General features: G+C 29.4%; 3 protein-coding genes across 3 annotated transcripts in view; all 3 read right to left on the reverse strand.

The window, feature by feature from the left end:
- Positions 1-218: 218 nt before the first annotated feature.
- Positions 219-785, reverse strand: LOC136078623 (uncharacterized). The gene has a single exon (XM_065794406.1). The coding sequence runs from the start codon at positions 783-785 to the stop codon at positions 219-221; it is 567 nt and encodes a 188-aa protein (XP_065650478.1).
- Positions 786-1597: 812 nt separating this feature from the next.
- On the reverse strand, positions 1598-2549 carry LOC136078624 (uncharacterized). The gene is made up of 2 exons (XM_065794407.1): positions 2206-2549; positions 1598-2021 (listed from the first exon to the last, which is right to left on the reverse strand). The coding sequence occupies exons 1-2, from the start codon at positions 2547-2549 to the stop codon at positions 1598-1600; spliced, it is 768 nt and encodes a 255-aa protein (XP_065650479.1).
- An 11949-nt stretch (positions 2550-14498) lies between these two features.
- The window catches only part of LOC100211957 (mannosyl-oligosaccharide 1,2-alpha-mannosidase IA), a 50702-nt gene continuing 38933 nt past the window's right edge, over positions 14499-26267 (reverse strand). Inside the window, exons 9-13 of the mRNA XM_065792956.1 lie at positions 25930-26045; positions 15547-15642; positions 15184-15307; positions 14924-15096; positions 14499-14853 (exon numbers count right to left, since the gene is read on the reverse strand). Coding sequence (XP_065649028.1) covers positions 14629-14853; positions 14924-15096; positions 15184-15307; positions 15547-15642; positions 25930-26045 — 734 coding nt within the window. The 3' untranslated portion in view covers positions 14499-14628. The remainder of the gene's footprint in view (positions 14854-14923; positions 15097-15183; positions 15308-15546; positions 15643-25929; positions 26046-26267) is intronic.

The raw sequence follows: 26267 nt of genomic DNA on the forward strand, positions 1-26267 counted from the left end.
TTTAAATGTTATTTTCTTCTAATATATTTTTTAAATTCTTCTTTGTATACTTCATATTATTTTATCATATAAAGAAAAAAAAATTTAACTAATTTTCAAAAAAATTTTAATAAACAATATTCATTTTATTTTCGTCAGATTGAAATTGTAACAATCTATCAGATATTACAACAGCAAATGCTTCAGTATATGCTGGAACAGCTGCATTAAATGTTGCTTTAATTTGTACACCTACTACTGTTGATTTTAATCTTTCTGATTACTAACATCAAAACCATAAGTGGGTATAAATCTTTGTATTCAGAAGGAGGTATGTTGCTTTGTTTGATCAATTCATTCATTCCATAAAATTTTTCACTAAACACAGATGCATCTCTATAAGCTCTTAAATATTGCTGATTTGGGAATGATAAATTATAATCAACAGCAGGATATCTTTCCTGATTGAGCATAATGTACTTATTTTTCAAGTCACAATGATCAAATATTGAAGGATTAAGTTCTTGACTTCCACCTTTATTTGTTTGGAATCCAACAATAATGTATCTTGGCTTTCCAGGAAATGTCTTTACGCTCAGTCTCCAAGAAAATGTAGTAGATTGTGGAACAGATATAGTATCACACTGCCGCGCGCGAAAAGTTACTGGAATTGTTACTTTTGACTTAATAGTTTTATAAAGATTAATCCTTTCTACATCTGATGGGATCACATGTGGTGTGAACAATGATATTTTATCAAAGATTAACTTTTCCTGCAGCTGCAGCAGCAAGTCTAAAAATTGCATTTCGTCACTTTTTCTTACAAGAGTTAGTGCATATTTAAATCCATAAATAATTTAGTTGTAATCATCACAGATTCCAAAAATGTGTCTTAAAGGTATGCTAAATGAAAATGTTCCTATTGTAGTTGGTTTCTGAATTAGGTATGCTTGTCTTACTGCAAACCCTGGGTTATCAGCAAGTACTGCTGTTGTTGTAGGATCTTTATACCACAATTGATTTAATCCTTGTGCTAATTGAAAGTCGTTTGGGTATTTAAGCATTCCTAACATTGTAGTTGCTTGACCTGGATGATAAACAGCTTCTTCCTCTTGGTTTGATAATTGCTATATTATTTGACTAAATAAATGCATAATACCATTATTTGTAAGTGACACTGCATCTGCATTAGCATCAGCTTTAAGAAGTCTTCCTTCAAACAATAGAAAAGCCTCAGATGGAAGTGTAAACAAATCTTGTTGCTCAACGTTGATTCTTATTTCTCCAGAACTATTTAGATTGGTACGAGCCGTACCAATCTAATTTATATTTATAGAAGCTGCTTTAGCAGCTTCTATAGCTGATGTTAAAAGTTCTTTTTCTGCTTATTTAGCAGCAGTTAATGTAGTTTTTTCTAATTTGCTAGCAGTCAACCTATTCAACATAGCTGATGATACTCTTGTTGCTTTTGACGCTGCTGCTCGTTTAAATAAATTTTTTATACTGTCGAATATACCACTTCCTCCAACAACATGTTTCTTCATATATATCTTATTATGGACGATTAACATTTTTTATGTGCCATGTATTTTTTTTATATGCATTGAGATATATTTAATTATAAATTATTTAGTATCGATTCATACTGTGCACTATTTATAACACCTTGCCGTAATAATTCATCACAAGTTGCAACAGCTTTATTTCTTGATCCAGCATTAACTGCTTTCCATGCAGCTATACGTAATTCAAGTATTTCAATTAGTGCATTAAGGTCGCTAGGAAGAATTATAGTTTGTAATCCTATTCCTTTTGATTCACGCTTCTCATTTTTCTTTATAACTCTCCAAATTAGAGCTATTATTTCTCTGTATTTTCCACTCCTAGATGACCTTGGTTTGTATGGGTTTTTAGTAGTAATTGCATCTGTTTGTATTAATATATTTTTATAATTTTTAAGATCATCTACAGTATATAAGTTCTTATCAGGATTAAAATTTGTTATCAACTCCCAAAGACCAGGAGTACCAAAATATGTTTTACTATCAATAGTGATACATCAGCAGGCTCTGGTTTATTATTAGGACCAAATTTTTTTTTTAATTTATTGAATAGTTATCATCATTATCATCATTATTAAATATTGTTTTTTTTCCAATGTATAACTTTTCATCCTTAGAATGTATTCCAAATGTAGCATCTGGAGACTTTTAACTATTAGTATACATTCTTAGATAATCTGTTGCAACTTTTCCCAACTTAAAAGTTCTAGTTTTTTCATAAGAAGGCATTAGTTCTTTATATGCATGCTCACCCATTATTTCAGGATAAGCATCTGAAAAAGTGAGTGTAAAATTATTAGCTTGATCATGTATTTTAGATATGTTTTCTTTTATTCCAGCTTGACTATCAATTAAAGGCTTGTACAATTTTGTCAAGTCTAACTGTAAATTAGCTTCACCTATCTTGTCATATAAATAATTCTGCTGTATTCTTTTTTTACTACTATCTAAGAATTCTTTAAAAACTTGATCTCTTTTTTCAGGATCTTCAATTTTTAGAAATGACATTTTATTTACTATAAAATCAAAAAAACACAACATAAGTCGTTATGTTGTGTTTTATGTTTTACGCTTTTTTATATTACATTGTTTTTTTTACGTTTTATTTTAATGAATTTTTTTTTGTTTTTACGTTTACATTTTTACAAAACCAACTTTGGAGTATATTAATTGCCTTATCTCTTCCTGGCTTAATTAATGATTCCTTAGTTTGTTTATCAATTTCAATTTATATTTTTGTTCTAATTTGTTCAAGCATTACTTGAAATTTTTCAAGTTCACCAAGTACTAATTCATATTCATTGTCATTTATATGTCCATCTACTAAAGCTTTAGAAATATAATCCCTTATTGTATTTAGTTTTGAATCAACAAGTACCTTAATCTTTTCATGCTTTTCTGCTTTTAAATTTAATTTTTTATTAATTTGTTCACCTACTATTGATAACACACCTGCTCCTAATGCTATACCCTCACATACTATAACTACAGGTGCTGCAATTATTGTTGTTAAAAACCAATTCCAATAGTTACAAGTGCCATAGTGTTTGCTAGTAATGCACTATCAATTGTTGAAATTATTTTTACTGCTCTATTATGACTTTTTACTTAATATAGTTCTCTTTTCTCTTTCACACTCTATTTCTTTTTGAATCTCACTAATTTTTTGTAAACGATAAACATGAGCAGATGTATATTGTTTACAAAAGCAGGTGCATCTGGAAGAGTCGGGTATATTTTATTATAATTATATTCCATTTTTAATAAGAAAAAAAAAAGTTTTTTAAAAACTATTCAATAAATTAAAAAGACATTAGCTATCTCTTTTTTTGGTCCTAATAATAAACCAGAGCCTGCTGATGTATATCCATTCCCACTATGTAAGTACATTCGATCACCTGCAGAACCTCCTTTACTTTATGGTCTCAAATATAAATTAGATCCTGCAGCTGTTATTTTAACTTCTTATCAATTCTTTTTTAAGTACACAATACCCCTTCCAGAAATTTTATCAACCATAGCTGATCTAGCTGCTGAACCTACTCCTGTTAATAATTGTGTTGCAAGTGCCGGAGCAACGCCTAATAATAAAAATCTTCCAGCTGTACCAAGTAAAGGTAAAAGTGTGCCAATAAATCCTCCCTCTATTTGAGAATTGTGAACTAGTTGTGACTTACTTAAATTATATTATTACACCAGTACCTTTTTCATATGCTTTTGTAATTCTGTTCAATTGTGTATTTGTTACAGCTAATAATATTCACCATTAAGATCTGAATGTGATAATTTAATACTAGCTCCATAACCATCTTCAATTGCTTTTTTAAGTTTTTCTAATTGCCCCTGCGAAACATTTATTTTAATATTAGTATATTTACTCATTTTATATTATAAAATATTTTTTTTCTCTTATATGAAATCTAATAGATAATTCTTCTCCTCGTAATTCATAGGATTTCCATTTTGATCAAGCAATTTAGTATCCATTTTTGAAGTTGTTTTTAGTGTTACCGGTAAGTAAATTAAGTGTGACGGCTCTTGAACAATTTTTAATCCAGGACTTACAATTGGGAAAAATGAATATATAACGTTTTCTGTTCCATCGTTTATATATGATGATTCTATTATATCACTTGTAACACGTATACTATTAACACTTAATATATTTACTATATTAGTTGATTCATGGTGGCCTGATGAATATACTCCACTGTTAAAACCAAAAACATTTTTAACTGAACTTGAAGATGTAAAATTAACTTTATAACCAGATGCGATATTTAAAACTGATCAAAATGTATTATTATTTCCTTCAAGTTTAATACCTGCAACTCCTGCGCTAATAATGTTGTTTCCTGACTAGGGATTGCAATCCCGGGATCCCGTATCCCGGGATCCCGGGATCCCGGACGTTTTTGGGTACCGAAAATCCCGGGATTCTAAACACAAAATCCCGGGATTTTCGGGATTATAGCAGGATTGAACTAATTAAATTATTTTGTATAACAAAATGTTCAAAGTTGGTAACTATACTGAATTATAACGAGTTATATAATGCTGCTTTGCAGGTTTATCCTGTTTATGCTTTATCCTTACGATAAATGGAACAAATTTTTGAATAGACCATGGAGTTCGGGAGTTTATCATTGAAAAAAGTTTCACAAACACAAATTAAGGCAGGTTTGTTTGACTATTGTATAAAAAACAATCGTTAAGTTTGTTGGCAAGACTTCTATTCCACCGACGAGCATCGAACCTGAGCGGGCATTTTCTGCAGCTGGGTATTTGGGAAGTAAAATAAGGAGTAGGCTAAATGACCAAACCTTAAATGCTCTACTATTCCTCCGGGCATATTTTCAAAAAAAGAAAGTTTGTAACTAAAATATGCATTTAATATGAATTGTTTTTTTGTTTTACATTTATTATTTAGCTACCATTTATTTATAAATATAAAATAAAGATTTTCTTTAATTTTTGTCTCTCAATATTAACAAACAACTTATTATGTTATTTTTTACAAAGTAGCTTGTTGCTACAGCAGCTACATCGGTAGCCAAATTTAAGAAAATTTATGTTTACAAATTTTTTTGAAATTTTGATTGTTTAGTTACTTTAGTCAAATACACTTTAAATGTTCAAATGTTATTTACATATCCAATTATTTGATGAAGGTTGTTCTGTAAAGTCTGTAATCTTAAAACATAATATGGAAGGTACCGTATATATATTTCTGCATTATTTTAAGATCTTTATATACACCTGCTGCCTGTTACACAATTAAAACAATTTAAGGCGCCATAGAAAATTAATTTAAGTCATTAAGGCATAATGAAATTAAATAAAAAATTGATAACATCAAAAAGTATATTCATATATGTAGTATTAAGTTCTGTTTTTTAGCAAATATCTCACATTATATAAAATCCCGGGATCCCGGGATTTTATTTATTTCAATCCCGAAATCCCGGGATCGTAATTCATGCCCGGGATTGCAATCCCTATTCCTGACATAATCAATTGAATATATCCATTTATATCAGCAATCTCATAACGTCCTTCTGGAATGTTTATATAATGCCAAGTCGCTCCATTATCTGTGCTATATCTAAAATTGTTGTTTGACAAATCAATATTAGGAAAATTGTAATATATCTCTAAACTAACTAGAGCCATTTTATATTCTTTATCATGTCTAAGTTGAATAATAGGAACAAACTTAGTTTTTATGTTATTGCTACACGATTTTTTTTGAATAACCAACTTAGAATTTTGGTCAGAACTCGAGTTGCTTATTTTTCAGCCAATTTCTATATCTCGAGTTGCTTAATAGTTGCTTAAGTTTCTTAGCCTAAATTTCAGTGTTTTTACGAATAAGAGACAAAATACGGTTTAATATCAAGTCTTTAACAGAAGAGTGCTCTTTACAACTAAAATCACTTAATTTCTAATATAAAAAGAAGATCAAAAATGTTTCTCTGTTTTGCTGGATCTTTTTTTTCTTCATCTCCACTTTCTTCGTCTTCTTGTCCGTCTGATTTTTCTACTTGTCCATCTAGTTCCTCGTCTTCTCCGTCTGATTCGTCAGGCAAAACATCAATAGGGTAATCCTTTACTTTGTCTAGAATAGGAGTCTCTGTGATATCCACCGGGTTGTCAATGTCAACAGGGGGTGGAACAACATAAGCAGGCATGCCTTCAGGATTTATCTTATCGTCCTCGCTACCATCAGCCGTGATAAGACATCCTATTTTCGCAAAGCTCCTATAAAGCATACGAAGAAATTTCTCGTCTTTGGATGTTTTACGGTAAGCTTCACCGACCCAACGAGTTATCAAAATGCGGCGATATTTTGCCAACAGTTTCCGATCATTGTTGCCAAGCCATAATTCGATGTTTTCATCATTTTCGAACCAGATGTTTTGTTCTGCTTTAATATGTGATTTGAATGGTTTTCCTGGTCCGGCATCAACAGGTTGCCAAAAATGTGTCCCGTTGGGAACACCAAACCAGACAATACCTTTGAGTTGTCGCACTTCATTCAAAAACTCATCACTGACTTGGGCTGTCAGGTTATCGCAGAATAAAACATACTCATCCAGGTTAACGACAGCATTGGATAGAGTGTTCTTCACCCATTTCACGGAAAACACTGTATCTGCCCATGCATTTGGTTTCCAGTACACCTCTACATCAGTGTCATAGGCTAAAACTTCATCTTGACTAATCCTTTTCCCCTTACCTCTGAAAATCAACGCCCGCTTCATCATTCCTTCAGGACTGAAACATATTTGAAGGGTAGCTTGTTGCTTATCAAGCCCACTGCCAGGTTGAGCTACCCATACTCTATGGTCCCTTCGTTCCTTTCCCTTACTCATTGGAATTTCGTATGTTCGTTTGCTCTCGAATACAAACGGGAGTGAAATTTGATCTACATTGATTCTCTTTTTCGGTGGGAAACGCCATCATTTTTTATCGTATGTGGGTTTGCCACTTCCAGACTTAATCAACTTTTCTCTCAAATTTGAATGCCATTTCATCAGAATCGGGGTTTGCTTCTTTACGTTAGCTTGGCGCTTACGTTGAACACACAGCATCTTATTTTTCCTTAAGAAATGAGTGACTATTGCTTTTGGCAATCTGTCAGCATTCGGGCTTTGTTGTAGATGAATTTGATTCGCTCGGACATACAACCACTCAAAGTTAACTTTTAGCCCCTTTTTTCTTGCTTCGGAGAATTTGTCATAAAGTATGTTAAACAAAGCTTTGTGTTTGTCGCATCTTCGGCATTTCCTGAATAACGCGTTTTTCTTGTTTTCGTTGTACTTGTTGTAGATTTCTTTTTCCTTTGATTTCCATTGAGTAATCATACTCTTATGAACGTTATACCTTTTTGCTACATCCCTACTTAACATACCATCGTTTAAGTCATTTAGCGCATCAACCTTTTCTTTTAACGTATAGCTCTTCCGTTTGTCAGCAATTTTTGGTAATTCGTTACCTTCAACATCAGTAACAAGCTTCTCTAAAACCGATTTCACAGTTTTTTCAATATTATTGTACTTGTTCTTTCCATCAATGATTTGATCTAAGCTCCTTGATTTCGGGTCTTTGTCAGTTTGAGCAATATCTGTATGTGATAACATATTTTTACACCAAAACTCGTGCATCGAAAGGGCTTGTGATGTTTTCAGTGATTTTTTACAAACAATACATTCAAACAAATTATCTTCTTTTTCCTTCGGCACTACATTTACCAACTCACCACGATGACAAATCTTTTTTGGTAAAACCAAAGTTGAACAAATTTGTCTGCTTTCTCTTACTCATGATCTTAACAGCGATGTCAACAACATACACAACAACAACGCTACTGTGATTACTTTCTTTTGAAATCGTTTATCTAAAAGAAATCATTACATTGCAGAGAAAAAAATTGATTCGAACGCAAAATCGAATGTTTTCATTTCTCAAAAAAACGTGTACGGCAAATTTTTAAACTACATAAAGCTATGTTTTATATCCAACATAAAAATAGTATTTGACAGTAAATAAAGGAGCTTCTTGAGTGCTTTGATTTTTATGTTCAATTTATGAGTTGCTTATGTTAACATTTGTTCAGAACTGAAGTTGCTTAATATTTTTTTACATCGAGTTCAGTTGCTTATAAACGAGTTGCTTATACAAAAAAATCGTGTATTTCCACTTGATAATATATCGAAAGACATTTTGTTTTCATATATAAAAATTTTAAAATTCACAAGTTGGTATAAAAAAATTATCTAATCCACTTCTATATTTTCCATAATCTCTTTTAGAAGATGGATCTATAATAACAAATCCATGAGGCTCTGACCATGCATCCTTACTTAATCTTATAAACTCGTCTTTTATCATATCACTTGAAACATGATCTTTATAAATATGATTTAAATTCTTTGAATCTTGTGGAAATAAGGAAATAGAATTTGTATTTTCTCGTATAGTTTGCTAGGTAACATAAAATGATTTTGTGCAAGATAGAAACAATCTACATTACTATGCCCTCCTCTTATACAATACTTTTCACACTTATTTTGCTTTGTTAATTGTAAATCATCAAATATCATCAAATTATTCTTATGAATATCAAGATCTTCGAGATCTGCTACATTTTCTGCTGTTTCAAAAAACTTAAACTCCATATCTGTTTTCTCATTTAAATTTTTTGAAATGTCTTCAATGATAAACTCAAGGTTTGCATTTAATTTTTCTATTTTATCTTGTAACTTAAATAGTTCAAGAATAACTTCTTTTTATAATTTTTTTTTAAAAGATTTTTTTAGTATTTTGTATTCTGGTTGAAAAAGAGATTTTCCAAAAGCTTGTAAATTATTATAGTCTAACCAACCAGGTCTTAAAAGTAAATTATTATAGTCTAACCAACCAACCAGGTCTTAAAAGTAAATTCAATAATAAGTAGCTTTTCCACAACCTGACTTTCCAACAATTCCTCTTATACTTTTAGGTAATAACTTATTATTATTTCTCTTATTGTTATTTACATTCCGTGATAATTCTATAATATCCATTTTTTATTTACTCTATATAAAAAAATGTACTGTGTTAAATGTAAAAGCAAAACAAATACACTAAACTTACAAACAGTTGGAAGTAAAAACAAAAGAAATATGCTACGTGGAACTTGTGCTATTTGTGGAAAAACAAAAACTAAATTTGTATCAGCAAAAACAGGAGGTGATTTAGTCAGTTCAATTAATTCAGCAACAAATAAAATAAAACTACCATGGTCAAAGTTCTCAGGCGAAATGCATTTACCTGGTATAAACTTTGCAGGTCCTGGTATTAATTTAGATGAACGATTAACTTCTACTGACGCATATAAAGAATGGAGTAAACCTGTAGATAGAGTTAATAATGCAGCTTACCATCATGATCTTGCTTATAAATACTTAACAGATATAGCAAAAAAAAAATGAAGCTGATAAAACTATACTCGTTGAAATGGATACTATCAAAAATACAACATGAATACAAATGAAACTTCGCTCAATTCATTCACAACGTGAATGAATTGAGCGAAGTATTATAAAACCTATTATATCAACTAAAGCAAAGTTTGGATTAGGTGTTCAAAAAAACTACCAACGATCTGTAAAAAAGACAAGTATAAAAAATTAAAATGGACTGACAAACTTGCAAACGAACTTCATAGACCGGTTGGAAAATATTTCAGAAAAAGAAAAGTTATTGTAAATGGAATCAATGAAATATGAGCTGTTGATGTAGTCGACATGCAATCTTTTTCCAAATTCAATGTATAAAATACTTATTAATGGTGATATTTTTTCAAAGTATGGATGGATTGTTCCATTGAAAATTAAAATTGGAGTTGAAGTTGCTGATGCATTAAATAAAATTTTTAAAGAAAGAAGGTGTCATAAAATATGGGTTGATAAAGCGAATACTTATGGTCAACGTTGACGGCACGTATTATTCACTCGAAAAGACTGCAGTCGAATGAGACCTCGGTGTGATGGTCTCCAATGATCTTAACGTAAGCCGCATCAATAGCGAATAGAATGTTTGGGCAATTCAAAAATACATTTCGCAGTCGCAGTTTTTATTTATGGCGCACTTTGTATCTTATTTAAATTTTTGCATATGATCGCCGTATTTAAAGTCCGACATTGCTATATCCAACATGGAGCAACAAAAACAATATCAACTATTATACACCTGTGCTGTAAAATGTCTTATAATATGTAAAAGAGTAGACCTTATCAAGCAATTTAAAATCATATGTAAACTCGAACTTGTTAGTTCTTTTGTCCAGCAAAAACTTTTAAACAGCCAAGTATATTTTGAGAGGACATAACTAAAAACTAGAACGGCAACTTGTGAAATTGTGAAGAACGAAGTAACTTTTTTTCAAATAGAGTCCCGTGAAATACTTTTTCTCTAGCAGCAGTGAACATTCCGTCAATCAATGCTCAAATTGAGAGGGGTTTATATGGGTTTATACTTTATATGGTCATAAGAGATAATACTATGAAACTTCAAGATTATCGATGAATATAAGTCTAGTTAAAAATAGTACAAAAAATATTTTTTCAGTTTGTTGCTAACCATGAGCGAGATCTCGTCTCGTTCTCGTTTCTTGTGAGAAATGGGATTTCTCGTGAGAAACGAGAAATAAGAAATTCTCGCGAGAAGTAGAACGAGACTTAAATATTATATTATTTTCCAAATTAAAAGTTATTATAATTTACAAAATGCCTAATAATTTGTTTTTTTAATTAATTAATATTTTGACTCCGTGATTTTAATTAGATTTTTAATTAGATTTTTTAATTAGATTAAAAAAAAAACCTATTTAAAAAATTTTAATTAGATTTTAAATATTTTTATTTAGATTTTAAATACAAAAACTTTTTGTATAAAATGGTGCACTTTCGACTTAATTTCATTAGTTTACCAGTGGAATTCAACTTGACACATATTGTTCATATTGAAAAGAAATATGCTTGCCTCATTTCAACGATCAAAAATGTCACCAAGAAATAACAAAATCTGGAGATATTTTCAAAAAACAAGTGACGGCGCTGAATGTAAGGTGTGCAAAAAGTCTTTGAAAACAAAAGATGGAAACACTAGCGGACTTCATCGTCACCTCGAAAAAAACACAGCCCAGATTACGTTGAGTATTCTGAAAAAACTGACAACTCTCTTCTTCCTCCTCTTAAGAAGAAACAACGAACCATGGTCGAAATGCTTGAAACAAAGTAAAAATATGACAAAGACAATTCCATTCAAAAACAGTTTGACTCTGCAATGCTGGATTACTTTTGCACTGATCTGGCATCCTTTTCAGCAGTCAAAGGAAGAGGTTTCAAGAAATTGTTTGATATTGCAAACCCTAAACTGAGCCTTCATCACAGAACAACATATTCAAGAAAGCTTTCAATTCGGTCAAGAGAAGTTCAAGCTGGAATGAAGAGCATAATAACGGAGATTACGCCAAATCTAAAAAGTGTTGCATTTACTTCTGACCTTTGGACTTCTAGAGCTCAGGACAGCTACATCTCTTGGACTTTTCATGCTATTGACAAAAATTGGAGACTACATCACTGGACAACCCATGTCCAACAGTTCTCAGGCAGACACACAGGTATCTTAATTGAAGGAAAACTGGATTCTTTCTTAGAAGAACTAAATTTGCCTGCTGATTTGCCAATGTACTGCGTGAACGACCAGGCAAGAAACATGAAACTTGCAGTCAAATTGTCAAAGCGCCTTGACCAATACTTGTGCAACAATCATATTTTGCAATGCGCAGTTCGAGACTGCTGGAATGGATGATGCGTTGCAAACTTGCAAAGATTTGGCTCCTTTAACTCACCAGTCAACAGTTGCAGCTGAGTTGCTTGAATCACAATCAGACGCTCAAGGAATCAATTTTAAACAGTTACGCCAATCTGTTGATACAAGATGGAATTATCAGCTTATGTGCAAATGAAGATATTTTTTCTTCAAAGACCATCAGTGCATCACAGTGGAAATCAATCGAGGGAGCTGTAGAAATTTTGCACCTCTTAAAGAAGCTACAGAAACGTGGTTGGCTGAGTCTATTCCAACAATTAGCACTGTCGCCGATTCTCTTTATTTAATTCATGACAAAATTGACCAATTTATTGAGACGGATGGAAAAAATGGCTACGGTGTCTTGTATGCAAAAAACTTGAAAAGCTGCATTGAGAAAAGATTTCCTCTTTGTCACACTGGAAACTTATTGAGTGCTGCAGCAAACTACTTAAATCCTGCTTTAAAGGGACTTCACTTAAAGCTCTTCATAAAATTTCAAACAACAAAAGAATGGTTAGCCTCACAGGTTAAGGATAATGTTGAGTGCCAACCTGTTGCCAGAGTCCTTTCAGCAGATTTGTCCCCTGATTCAAAACTGAAGCGCAAGTTAAACGTCAGACTTGAAACACAAGAGCTAACATCTGAACTGAATCCTATTTTGAGCGAAATTTGCCAGTATGAATATCTCCCTGATGCCAAAAACGACTTTCCGATTCTTGATTGGTGGAAGTTGCATTCAAATGCATTGCCAGAACTCTCTTCATTAACTAGACAAATTTTAGCTATTCCAGCAAGTTCAACTAAATCAGAGAGAGTTTTTAGCTCAGGTGGAAATGTCGTCCGATCATCCAGACACAACTTACACCCAGAAAAAGTAGAACAAACCATCTTAATCAGAGAAAACATTGTCTTGTTGGGAAAGTTTGGCAAAAAAAATCTGAATTAATATTTGAAAAAGTTGCTTACATTTGACAAATGTCATTTGTGTCTATTTGTCAAAACCATGTTTACATTTTTTTTTTTTACTTGGATTTTAACAAACTTGTTTTCAAAAATTGTTAAATTTCTCGTCTCGTTCTCACGAGAGGTACTAAATTCTCGTCTCGGTTTGAAAAAACCTAGTCTCGCTCATGGTTATTTGTTGCCCCTCACGTTTGGGGTGGGCGGGGTAATGAAATTAAAGAGTTTTTTTGTTCCCAGCCTTCAATTATTGCGATTTTTTAAAAAGCATTATTATTTGACATAAGTATACAAATGATGCAGTTTGCTCCATGTCCAAAAATCTCAAACAATAAAAAATCCTGGATGTCACTGCACTTAATATACAATACAATCAAAATCAAGACGGTGTGATTCAAATCACTTTTTTGATTGGTTTGTTATTCGTCAAATTGGAGGAACCAAGTGATTTTATTATTTTAGCATACCCATGTGAAACTAGACTATTGTTTTTACTAAATTTTTAAAACAAAAAAAAAAATAAAATAAATAAAATGCGTTTTTAAATAGGTCTTGCTTTTACAGAATACGAATTCAAAGTAATCCTATTTGTGGGACAACTTTGAATGACCAATTAAATATTATTTTAAACTTGAGTTATGTAAGAGTCTACCTTAGCCCATATATTCATTTTGTTAAATTTCAAATATTGTCAAAAAAAAAATTGAAAATAAAAAGGGTCTCCTGTATTTCAGTAAACCCCTCAGCCTTCGAACGATTTAAACATTTCTTTTTTGGCAAACCATACCTTGTAAAAAAAGCTCAGAAATAGTTTTCTAAAGAAAAACCAAGCTATATTTAAACGTGCAACCAACATAAATTTTACAAAATTATAAATTAGAATAGAAATAAATCAGGGTTTTATTATATAAAAATCACATCAGGGTTTTATTATATAAAAAATTCTTAAAATACTTGCCCAGAAAAGTAATGTTGAAAAATTATAAATATTGAGTTTTCTAACACACGTTCAGGTATACGGTTTGCAATCATAACATATTTTGATCAACAAATTTATGCAAGAAAAAAAGACAAGAAAATAAACCATTGACATGATGTTTAAAAAATAGATTTATCTGGCAAACTATTTATCCACAAATTTAGTCAGTAAAGTTAACTTTAAATAAGTAAAGCAAATTTAAGTTGATGCACAAAGTTACATAACAAAAACGTTAGTCCTACACAATAACAATTAATTTTTTAAATAGGGCCTCATTTACATTGTTATTAACACATTTAATGCAACAAGCATTCCTTCAGTTTTAAAAAAATGAGTTTTTTAAAATTTTTTCTAATATTCTAAAAAAAATGAGTTTTTTAAACGGAAATTCAAAACCTAGCTCTTTAACTTTGTATACATTGCATATTATAAGATTATATAAATACCGCAGTCAAGAGTTAGTGTGAACAAATTTACACGTCAGAGCATAACACCTGTTAAAAAAGAGTTAGCCTGGTCGACTCACTTAGGCAAAAGTGGGATGGCAGATCTAACCAAATTACAAACCAATTAATTGATAGGTTATATCAATTAGGCTTATTTCATTAGAGATTTCTTATTCGAAATATTTTTTCTAAACATTTACTATTTGCTTATTTTCTTTTAAACGTCTTTATTCGACTTGCAAACGAGGTAGAATCTACAAATTTTACAAATGCAAAAAGAATCCATATGATAAAATGAGATTAAATATATACAATCAAAAATGTAATCCGTCAATTCTTATTAGGCATTATTTCCTTTCTTTTCTATGGGTAAGGGATGGGCTTCAGTATTTAAAACCCATTCATCCAAACTTATTAACTGATCTTCAGAAAATATCAGATATAAGTATTTAAGAGTTTCTGCCAAGAAAAAACTTTGCTGCACATCATCATGATTAACGGGTGTACTATCCACATTTCGAATTCCACTGTAACCGACCCCAATACGACAATGCTTTTCTAAAGCCTGAAAATATTTTTAATTTAAAAAAACGCCAAAAATGTATTACCCAGATGCAATAGAATAATATTAATACCTCTACAACATCCCATGCCCAATCTCTATACTTTTGCTCGTGCGTAAGTCTCCACATAACAAAGTATGTTTCCACAGTTTCTGGTCGAAGAATATAATACTTTTCGTTCCCACGAATAGCTTTTGCTTCGTGCGGTCCTTCGAATCGAAATGACTCCGGACCCAATCCAGTTGCTAAATAAGATGCAAATCCCAAAGCACTGTAAACTTTTTTTATATCACAACATTATTTAAAAATTTATAATTAAACAGTCAACTCACCAGTGACTCGGTATGATTCTCTACATGTGCGAGCAATCTCAACGCCTAGTTCCATGTAACGACTTTTTGATTCATTAGGAGCCTCTAAAGAACCCAAACCAAACATACCACCAGCGAAGCATGCCTTATGTATACCATAATTATAGTTAAAGTTTTTTTAAGGGAAACATAACATTAATATTTTCAAAACTATAAATGTAAGAAGAAAAACGACAAATATCAATGAAAACAATATTTGCAACACCCAACTCAGGTTAAAAAAAAAAGTATATATAATAAGCGCGAAAAAAAAATAAAAATTTATATATAAAAAGCGCAAAACGCGAAGCAACGAAACAACAATAAAGAAAAAAAAATGTTTACCAGATGTTCCATTTTTTTTTCTACAGTCCCACCATTATAAACGCCTAGATATGTAAAACCACCAGGAGATTTGCGAACTAAAGCCGGATCTATGGCCTATAACAAAAAGCGTACTCAGTGACTGACTATAAAAATAGAGTTCCAGATATTCGTAGAAGTATATAGCAAAATAAAAAAATTCGAATAGTTATGACATTTACACGTACTTTAGCCACACTATGCGTCGCAAAGAGGAAATAAAATTTTACTTACTGTTCTGAAAGATTTTTTCAGTTTTCTTATTTTAAATATTTTTAACCGAAATAAGTTAGTATTAATATATGTTTATTTCAATTTTTTTTTAAATTTGCTTTTTTAAGTGCGGGATTTTCAGGGGTAAAAAAATCCAGACTCTAACTAAATCTTTATATTACATAATAATTTTCAATTTTTTTTAAATTTTTTGCATATTATCAAAAATACTAAATGATATATTTTGTAAATGAAAAACTAAGAAAAGAAAAAATGTTTGGATCATTGTTTTTGTGCATCCGTAAAGATTAATAAGTTGGACCATGTTACTATAGCTGTAGCCAGTTTTTAATTTGTTATAAATTTTCTGCAATTGACTGCAATTGACATAAATTTTCTGCAATACGCGAAATAATGCTCTGGCTACCTCTGTAGTGATATGCTTTAAAATCAATTCAACTGCAGTGAGTTTTATTAAGAGCCGGTTAGTTAACAGTATTTGTTTAATATGAAAAACAAACTGGATGAGGAGCGGTACATTCGTTTTAAAATGATTACTCTCAATCTTAGAAAACCTTTGTCTGATAACTTTACTCCATATTTTCACAAGTAAAAATGTATCTACATATGCTATATTTTTGAAGTTCAAGTTTTTATCACTTTATGCTAGTTGCACAGTGAATTTCAACACTTTTAATTCTGGCTTTTAATTTAATAAAAAAAATTAAACGAATGTGGAAAAAAAAGTTGTTTCTAAATATAATGCTTAATATAAACATTTTGGTTAAAAATCAAAATAAAAAAGCAAATATCTCTGCATATAACACACACACACACACACACACAGACACACACACACACAGACACACACACACACACACACACACACACACACACACACACACATAATACGTGTGCATGCAGATTAGAAAAAGATCGTGAAATAGAGATTGGGACATATGAATACTACTAGGGATACAGTTAATTATTTATGATATCTGATATGTACCTTTGGTGTAAAAAAACCCAAAATGAATAAAAAAGAGTGAAAACAAAATAGTTTAAAAAAGCAGTGACAGTTCTTTTGATAACTCTATAAAATAAAGGTAAAATAAACAGAATGCCGAGTGTTTTTCGAATGTTATACTATTATTAATAGCTTGCTTTTATAATAGTCTCATTTTGTAGGGTCACTACAATCGAGGAGGCTACTTTATTATGGTTAAAAATCTCTCTTATCTCTATAACTCTGAAACACAAACCTTGATGAACAAGGTTGTTGCACAGAGAAACAAGTTGAGCACAGTACTACCAGGGACGTGGCGGTGATCAAACTCACTTCTCACTTATGAAGCGAGCACTCTACCACTACACCACTACCACAACTCAAAATTTAGTTGTTTTTTGTTTTTAAAAATAAATTTTAGAAATGATTTAATAAACTTTGACAATTAATTAACTATTCTAGGTAGTAAAAAAAGAAAGACTTATGTCATGAACTAAAATAAAGAATCATACTGATACGTTGTTCTGAGTTGAACTTTTTAAAAACACCAATTTTAATAGCCACAAGTTATTAAAAACATCTATTGGAATAGAACGTTGGGGAACTTTGAAAGAAAACAAAGAAGAATCAGATGATAGCTATAATGGTTATTCAATGATATTATTTATTATTAAATCGTATTTATGATATATTTTGTAAAATTCTATAAAAATAATAAAATATAAGCGCTTTTTGTTTTTTAAATTAATTTATTCTGACTTATGTAGTTTTTATGTAGTTTTAGAAACAATAATTCAAAGCCTTGTAAAAAAATCAGTACAATATGTGAGTTTATATATAGAGGTCAATATTATGGAATTATAGTAATATTATTCACATTGCCTTTAATAACCTTAATAAAAGATTTAAGCATACTTAAATAGTTAATACTTTTAGTAATGTGTTTAGCAATATGTTTTGCAGTAAGGGAAAGTACTTTTTTTTTATGAATGTAGTAAGGGAAAGCTAATAGCATACTTGACTTTAATGTTTTAAACATTAAAAATCTGAAGAGTTAAAATAAAAATTATGGATGCAAGACTGTAACATGTAGAATAATCCTTAGAGTTTTTAACAGTTTGCTTTTTTATGAGTTTTTTTTTCCATTAAAAAAAGGTACAAGTATGCCACTATAGTAGGGTGTGTCAATTTTTAAGGGAAAATGTACTTTTTTTTTAGTTTTTTTTTTTTTTTACCAAATTACAACTTTGAAAGTTATATTTTGAAAAAATACAACTGTCATTTAAAAAAAAAAAATAATATTTTTAAAAATATTAATATTTTTAAAGTCATATTTAATTATCTTTAAAACTAAAAATATTTCAGTGTTAGCTCGGTAAGTTTTGATTGATACTTTCGTTTATTCTTTGATTGATACTTTCGTTTATTCTTTGATTGATACTTTCACAAAGAACTTCCAACAGAATAAAATATAGAAAAAGTGAATAAATTAAAAAAATAAATATAAAATAAAAAATATAAATAAATAAAAGATAAAGATATTTTAAAATCTGGTAGACTCTTGAGAGAAATTAATATGTAAAAAAGAGGAACAATACTAAAGATCAGTATATGCTGCTCTATTAAGCCATAGCAGAATTTTTCTAAAAAGACTTTTTTAAGCGGCATTTTACCACAAATGCTTGGTTTGAAGGCCCATAAATATATAACGGCATGTATGTAACTTAATACAAGTTGATTAGTTTTTTAAACGGAATAGTGTTGCATTAGGTTATAAAAAGAACTGGTTTATATCAGCAATGACATTATTGCTTAAAAATGTAATAACAAAAAACTCAAATGAAGATCAAATATTTAGTAGAACAAATAAAAATCAATAGGTAATTTTTTAGAGTGCAGAAAAATTTTTACCGAAAATTTTTACTGTGCTACCATTAATTATTAAAACAACATTTTGTGTTGAAAATTTTTATAATGTTAAGTAACTTAACTATAGGTAATCTAGGCATTATAAATACTTTATTGAAATAATATACCAAGCTTTATTTGAAATAAAAATTCACCTGATACCGCTTTAAGACTTGAAAAACTTCTTTAAGTGTTTAACTTTTAGTTTTGAAAAACATGAGCGTTATTTTAAAACAAAACAACAAAAATTATAACCAGAAATTAGCATTTAAAAAACAATATTAACTTTTTTATTTAAGCTTACTTTTATTACAAAAATCATAGAAAGCCACGTGACATTTCATTTTTTTTTGTCTTCAAAATGTGGTTAACTTAATATATAATAATACTTTAAATAGTTTCACTAATAAAGCTCTTAGCGATTGATGACTTGTTTAGAAATATTGTAAAAAATTTTACAATATTTCTAAACAAGAAATTTCAAAAAACTTTTTTTTGTTTGTTTTGTAAAAGTATAACTACTTTTTATAACATTTTTAATTAATAAACATTCATTTTAAATAACAATAAAAGTACATAACTATGACATATCAAATGGCTCATCTTTTTAGGAAAAAAAATCATAATGAGTCCAGAGATTCAGTTTGTTTTTGTTGCTGTAACAAAACAGACAGCTACTCTCTTCGCAGTATGTCATCATTGGTGACACTAGTTTGAGACTATGTACACAAAGGATTGAATTTTGATATAAACGCATTTCCCACTGGACTTGCCGTTGCAAAAATGCTCTCTATGCCAAAAAGGTTAATAAATTTTATAAATATTTTATTATATTTATTAAACTTTTTCTAAAATATTTCACTAAAAATACAAATAATCTTGTTCACAGCAAGGAAAGCCTGTAAAAATGATAGAAGAGGTTTGGTGGAAAAAGGTTTGGAAAAGTGGAAGAGAGTTACTTATAAAGATAGGAAGGATTGCTCCAGCTGAGGATCAATGCTTATGTCCAATTTGCTGTATGGTATCAGACAAGCGCAGCCACAAGATTTTTAACTTAAGAGATTATATCATTGAGTCAAATGAAAATCTCTGCATTGAAAGATTAAACTCATTCTGCACAGATTTTTTTCAACTAGTTTGAAAGGGCATTAGGCACACATGCACTAGAACATCAGCTGTTCAAAATGCTAAGAATCTTATTCTTTCCAAGAATGAAAACATGTCAGAGCAAATAACCTCAACTGTTTTAAAGTTTCGAGTTAAGAATGAAAATTTGTTACAATTATCCACTGGTAGATTTTTATTTATTTTCTTATTTATTTAAAATGACTTTTTGCCATATTTTATTCTAATTTTAGGAGGATAACTCTTACCTGTAGTACTAAAACCAAAGCTGCAAAAAAATAAAGTAGTCTTTACTGATACAATATTTGATATCAAGAAAAATCATGATCTACTTCAAAATATTGCTTGTGATATTCTTAGAGATTTACGAAAAGATCTTGGTCCTTTAGATGTCTAAATATTTTATAACATAATTTAAACGGCAGTACATTTATTTTATTTTTTCAAAAAAAACTATAATATTTAATATATCACATTGTTTACAGTATGGTATTTCACAATTAGGTGTTGAAAAGAATTCAATTGCTACGGTTATGAAGCCGTCTCATGCTCTAGATAAGTTTTACAGTTACAAAAAAAATATTTTTTTAAATGGAAAAGAAGATGAACTTGAAATCTCAGTGTTGAAAAATATTTTATACATTGAAGATCTCACAAGACTTGTTCAAAAAATCTGCTCTCTATGTGGAATAAATCCTATGAAAGCCATTGTTAGAGTTGGAATTGACGGAGTCATTGACAAGGTTGGAATTGACAAGGTTCACTGAAGGTTTAGTAACTTAATCTAATTTATATTACTCAAATAAAAAAAAAAAAATTAGAATTATTATTCAATTGTGATTAATTTTCAGATTATAATGAATATTTTTGATGAAACAAAGTTAGAGGAGCAAAATAGAAACGAGAAAGACTCAGGAGTGAACAAGGTGATAATTCTGGCTTTGGCACATAACGTCAAGGAAAATAACCATAATCTTGGAATGCTTACTAAAATAGTTAATCTAAATCAACTCAAATTTTTTGTGGCTTCTGACCTAAAGCTCATAAACGTATTTCTTGGCAAATCAGTAAGAGATTTTGTTTAATTTTATTAATTTTTACAAGTAGCTTTTAAAACATTAAACCTCAGAATAATAAAATAATTTATTATAGAGTCATGGTGAAAAACATGCTTGTTGTGTACTGGTACAATAAGCTCATCAGGTGACTTGAGAACTTTTGCCTCCTTAAGTTCAGATTACTATCTGAACCAAGATGCAGGATATCCTTATAAGACTATGCAATTATTTAATGTTATTAACTCAAGTTTGCTTGAGGAAGATCCTAGAAAATTTATTCTTGATACCATCCCTCCTCCGAAACTTCACATGCATGAGCATGTTATGACAAAAATTGTTGACCAAAAATTCTTTTAGTTAATGAGGGCCTGAAATCCTTTTTGGACAAAAAAACTGTAATGTGGCGTGGTTATAATGGTGGCAGATTGGATGGACCCAACTGTGGTAAAGTTCTCAAATTATTAGACTAATTGATGCTTGTAACACCAATTTAGTTATACCCCTGCGTTGAAACCCTGCAGAAGTTTAGAAAAGGTAACAATTATATATATATACATATACATATATATATATATATATACATATACATATATATATATATACATATACATATACATATATATATATATATATATATATATATATATATATATAATATATATATATATATATATATATATATATATATATATATATATATATTCTAATCCTATACCTAAAATTTTTCAGTTGCAAAAAGTTGTTTTGGCATGATGCTAAAACCTTCATACAATAAAGATATCTCGCAGTTTATTGAATCTGCTGAATATTTAGAATACTATTGTAAAGATGTGCTCGACAAAACATTGTCACTTGGTTGGAAGTTTCATATTATTAAATACCACCTTGTAGATTTTCTCAATAGGAGTCAGAAAGCTCTTGAACTTTTTTCAGAGCAAACATCCGAGGCTGTACATAAAAATTTAACAAAAACATGGAAGTGCTATGCTGTCTCAGAGACTAACAAAAACCATGGATTGAGTCTTTAAAAAGTTGCTTCCACCTACAGCTCTATGAGAATTTAAATTAATTAATTTCAAATTTTTAAACTTATTTATATAATATATATGATCTTATTGTTTAATTAATAAAGGAAAAGTTTTTGATTTAATTTTATTTTGTTTTAAAACCTGTTATGTATATAACGGACACAAAAATATTAATTCTAGATGCACATAAGCCGTAAAGTCATCAAATCATTAAAGGTATTATTATATATGAAATTAACCACATTTTGAAGACAAAGATATTGAATGGTCACGAGGGTTTCTATAATTTTTTTAATGAGAGATAGCTAAAATAATACAAATGATATTGTTTTTTAAGCACTATTTTCTGGATTTCGGAAAATATTAATTTTGGACTAAGAAGGAACACTTTCGATTTTATTTTTAACACATTCCAGCTCGTACATATACATATTAATAGAATCTGATAAAAAACCTCATGTCTTTTAAAATTCAACCTAAAACCCTTAGAATCAAGCAGTGATTACTGAGCATTAAAAAAATTGTTCTGGCTAACATGAGACAGCAAACAAGTTTAAGAGAAGCTGTCAAAACAGCCACAGTTACTTTGCTTATAAGCAAGTTAGCTGTGGGTTTTTAATTAAACAGCTAAGTTAGTTGTGGGTTTTAAATTAATTTAAAATGATAAAAAGACACCACTGACTAGCATAAACAAACTATTTTCAGAAGTGCTAATGATGACCCCTTGCAAATTGTCAAGAAAGCCTGTTGGGATCTTGGCACACAGTTTGGGAACTGCTGGTTTATAGAGATAAATGAACAAAATTTTCTTAATTAAAGAACATTACTGTTGTAAAAGACCCAGGCTGTGATCTTTTTCATTTTGTTCCAGATATGAACAATAATGTAAAAAAAGCAGAAAATATTGCAAATCGCTTAGCTGCTAAAAGCAATGAAAACTAAAATCAAAAAAAAATCTTATGGCTATCATGGGGAGATAGCACTAATGTAAATACTGGTTAGGTAAGTAGAGTCATGCAATCAGTAGAAAAAATTAAATAAAAGGTTAGTTTGGATTGTTTGTGATTTACACACTGGTGAAATAGAGTTAAGCCATTTGAAAAAATAAATGGCTTAATTGAAAAAATTTAGATAAACGCATTCAAATAGACATTTAATGTCAAGTAAAATGGACATAAAAACTCTTTTAAAAAAAAGTGAAGTAGCTAGGTGGACATGAAAAGTAAAGTAGCTAGGTGGACATAAAAAAATAGCTAAAAACTTTACCTTTAATACTTTTAATGTTTTGAATTTTTAGTTTTTGTAAATTAATATGTATGATTGCAGAGGAGAAACAGGCTATTGAAACATACAGGGAAAGTGGGCCTGCATACTTTATATATACTACTCCTCATTAAAAAATTTTGTTTAGCGAGCCTATAACAAAAGAAGAAAAAAAAAAGCTAACTTTGTAAATATCATCTATGAAAGGTAACACCAGTGCTCACTTAATATACATATCTTTAAATTTCAATGTTTACATTCCATCGTTTATTGTGTACATCTTACATCATGATAATAGATACAAAAATAATTATCAGTGCAATTCCAGTAATAAATTTATAAGTAATGACCAACGCCTAAAATGACCAAAAATATGAAAATTTACCGAGCTAGCACTTATTGGAATTTAGTTTTTATAACTAAAACCATGTATTTAACTAATAACAAAATCATGTTTTTCACTACTCTTTTTTGATACTTTAAAAAAAAAAAAGGTGGCATACTTTATGTAAATAAGACATAAATACTTTTTTGCTTGTTGCTATAATAACACAGCTTTTCATTAAAAAAAATCTATTAACACATTTTAACATATAGATTTTTTTTTTTAAAGCAATGCCTACGCACAAAAAATGACACCAAGAGTAACATTTTTAACAACAAATCCCTTTTTCTTTGAAAGAAAGTTCTTTATATGTTCTGAATAAGTTTTTTTAAGACAAACGTAATATTTAGATGTCCAGTTTTGACCCATTTTTTTGTTCTTTTAAGTTCAGTTTTAGGAGTTTCTAAAGGTGAAACAACTTTTGTATGCTTTTTTGTTTTATAAAAGCACTTAACTTATTCACCAATTTTTGTTGTTAATAAAGGTGTAAATAACCAATCCTAAAAAATGTTTGAATTGAAAAGATTTATTCTCATTTGCACAACACCATGCACAGTAATGGCTGATGTTGCACTTTTAAAGTATGCATTCTTTAATAAGCCAGCAATCTGAAAGTATGTCACAACTCTATATGGATGTTGCATTAGCTATGACTGAATCTCTTGATCATAATATATCTGTAATGGAATGGAATATTGCACACAATGTGCAGAATAACTAAAAAAGAACTACCTAAGAATTAAACCCTGTAAGCTTAAAACAGTGATTATCCAGGTCATAAATTGAAAGTCTGGAAAATTTTTTCCTAAAAAAAATCTGGAAATATTAATGTAAATTGTGTAATTTTGTTTAAACTAATACTTTACTTTTTAAGAAAAGTAACATTATGATGTAGTACTGTGGATGTTACACTGCTATTTTAATAGGCGTGGCTGACACAATTGCGGGTTCAAATATTACTTAAAGATTTTTTAAATAAAAAAAATTTTTTTGAACTTTTATTTCGATATAGTTATATTTATATTTGATTTTTATCTTTAAAAGTTATATAGAGTAATCATTATGTGCATCAATATGCACATAAATCAACTTAAATAGGCACATAGGAGTGTACATACATTGACTGACTTAGATAGGAATAGGCACAGTGGAGTGTACTTGACTGAGGGTTTAGGTCTTTGGCAGGCATTCTTTTAATTAAAAGAAAAGCATTTTAATATTTATTTAAATAAGGTTTATAAATTAATTTGATTTATATAAAAAAATTATTAAATTAAATTACACAAGATTTTCAAGTGAAGTAGTCAAAATAATTAATTGTACACACACACAAAAAAAAATTAGTTGTACACATGTACAAATAATGCCTAACCCAACTAAATATCAGTGATCATCCAGGTCATATTATAAAAATCCAGAGAACATTTTACAAAAAAAAAACCTGGAATTTATTTTCTTTACATTTGTCTTACTTAAGCTTTAAACTTAAGGCTTTCAATTTTTTTTTTTAAACTTTACTTATTTGTTGTATAGGTTATTAATTAAAAAGTTAAAAAACAAATATATTTCAAAAATATATTCTTTAAATCCGTATTTACAAAATACTTTTTCAAAATTCAGAAAAACTAAAAGTTGAAAGAAATATCTATGATTCTGGAAATATTCAGAAAAAGATAATCCCTGAAATATAGCGTAGAGTAATTTTTAAATAACGTAGGCAAAGTTACAGAAAATAAAATTTTAACTTGTATTTCCAGAAAACATTTGAATTATCTGGAAAAATAAAATTTTAAAGAATTATCTGGAATTCTAAAAATATCTGGAAATAGATAATCCCTGTTATAAGATTATTAAAAAAACATTCTTGAAACAAGATGAAATATAAGACTCTTACTAAAACTTGCTCTAAAATTCTGAAATTACAACAATAACATTTATATATTTTTTTAAACTTTTTATAATAAACTTATTAAAATAAAAAAAATTCTCAAGTACAATAAACTTATTGTTATATTTGCGTATAACAACATTTATCACAGGGGAAAAAATTGTTGTTTTCATTCTTTTAATTTTTCTAAAAAGCTATGTACACTTTAAAAATATGCAATACAAACTTCGCAGTTTAAATAATACACACAATTTAAAAATAATTTTAAATAAAGAAAAGCGTAATTAGGATTTATCAATATTAAAACATGACTGATAGAAGGACCTATTAAAAGAACTGAACTTATTTTATCAAACATTAGCCCTGTTAAATGCTAAATACTGTGTTTATAATTTTTGATACAGCACGTATTAGATTGACATAATATATACACATTTTACTATTTGATGATGTTGAAAACTAACAAAATTAAGTTAAAAAATAAAATATACCTTCATTGCCTCATCAAACATAATTCTTGCAGTGGAATCAGTTTTCCCACTTAATAACCAAGCTTTTAACAAATATTCATAAAAACTATCTCCTAAAGCACCCAATGAAACTTGTCCTAAAATACATATTTTAAAATAACTAAAAACCACAATTTCAAATTATTGTGCAAGATTATCTGGATTAAATATAACTGTCAAGTTGATAGAATTTTTCGTGTTTTCAAAATAAAATGCCACCATATTTTGGATCAACTGTCTTATCAAAATAAGAAACACTAAAAACTAAACTGAATTACAAATAACTGTAATGTAACCTGCTGTGTTTAAGATAAGTAAAT

The sequence above is a fragment of the Hydra vulgaris genome, chromosome 03, assembly GCF_038396675.1.
Source record: "Hydra vulgaris chromosome 03, alternate assembly HydraT2T_AEP".
NCBI classification, from domain to species: domain Eukaryota; kingdom Metazoa; phylum Cnidaria; class Hydrozoa; order Anthoathecata; family Hydridae; genus Hydra; species Hydra vulgaris.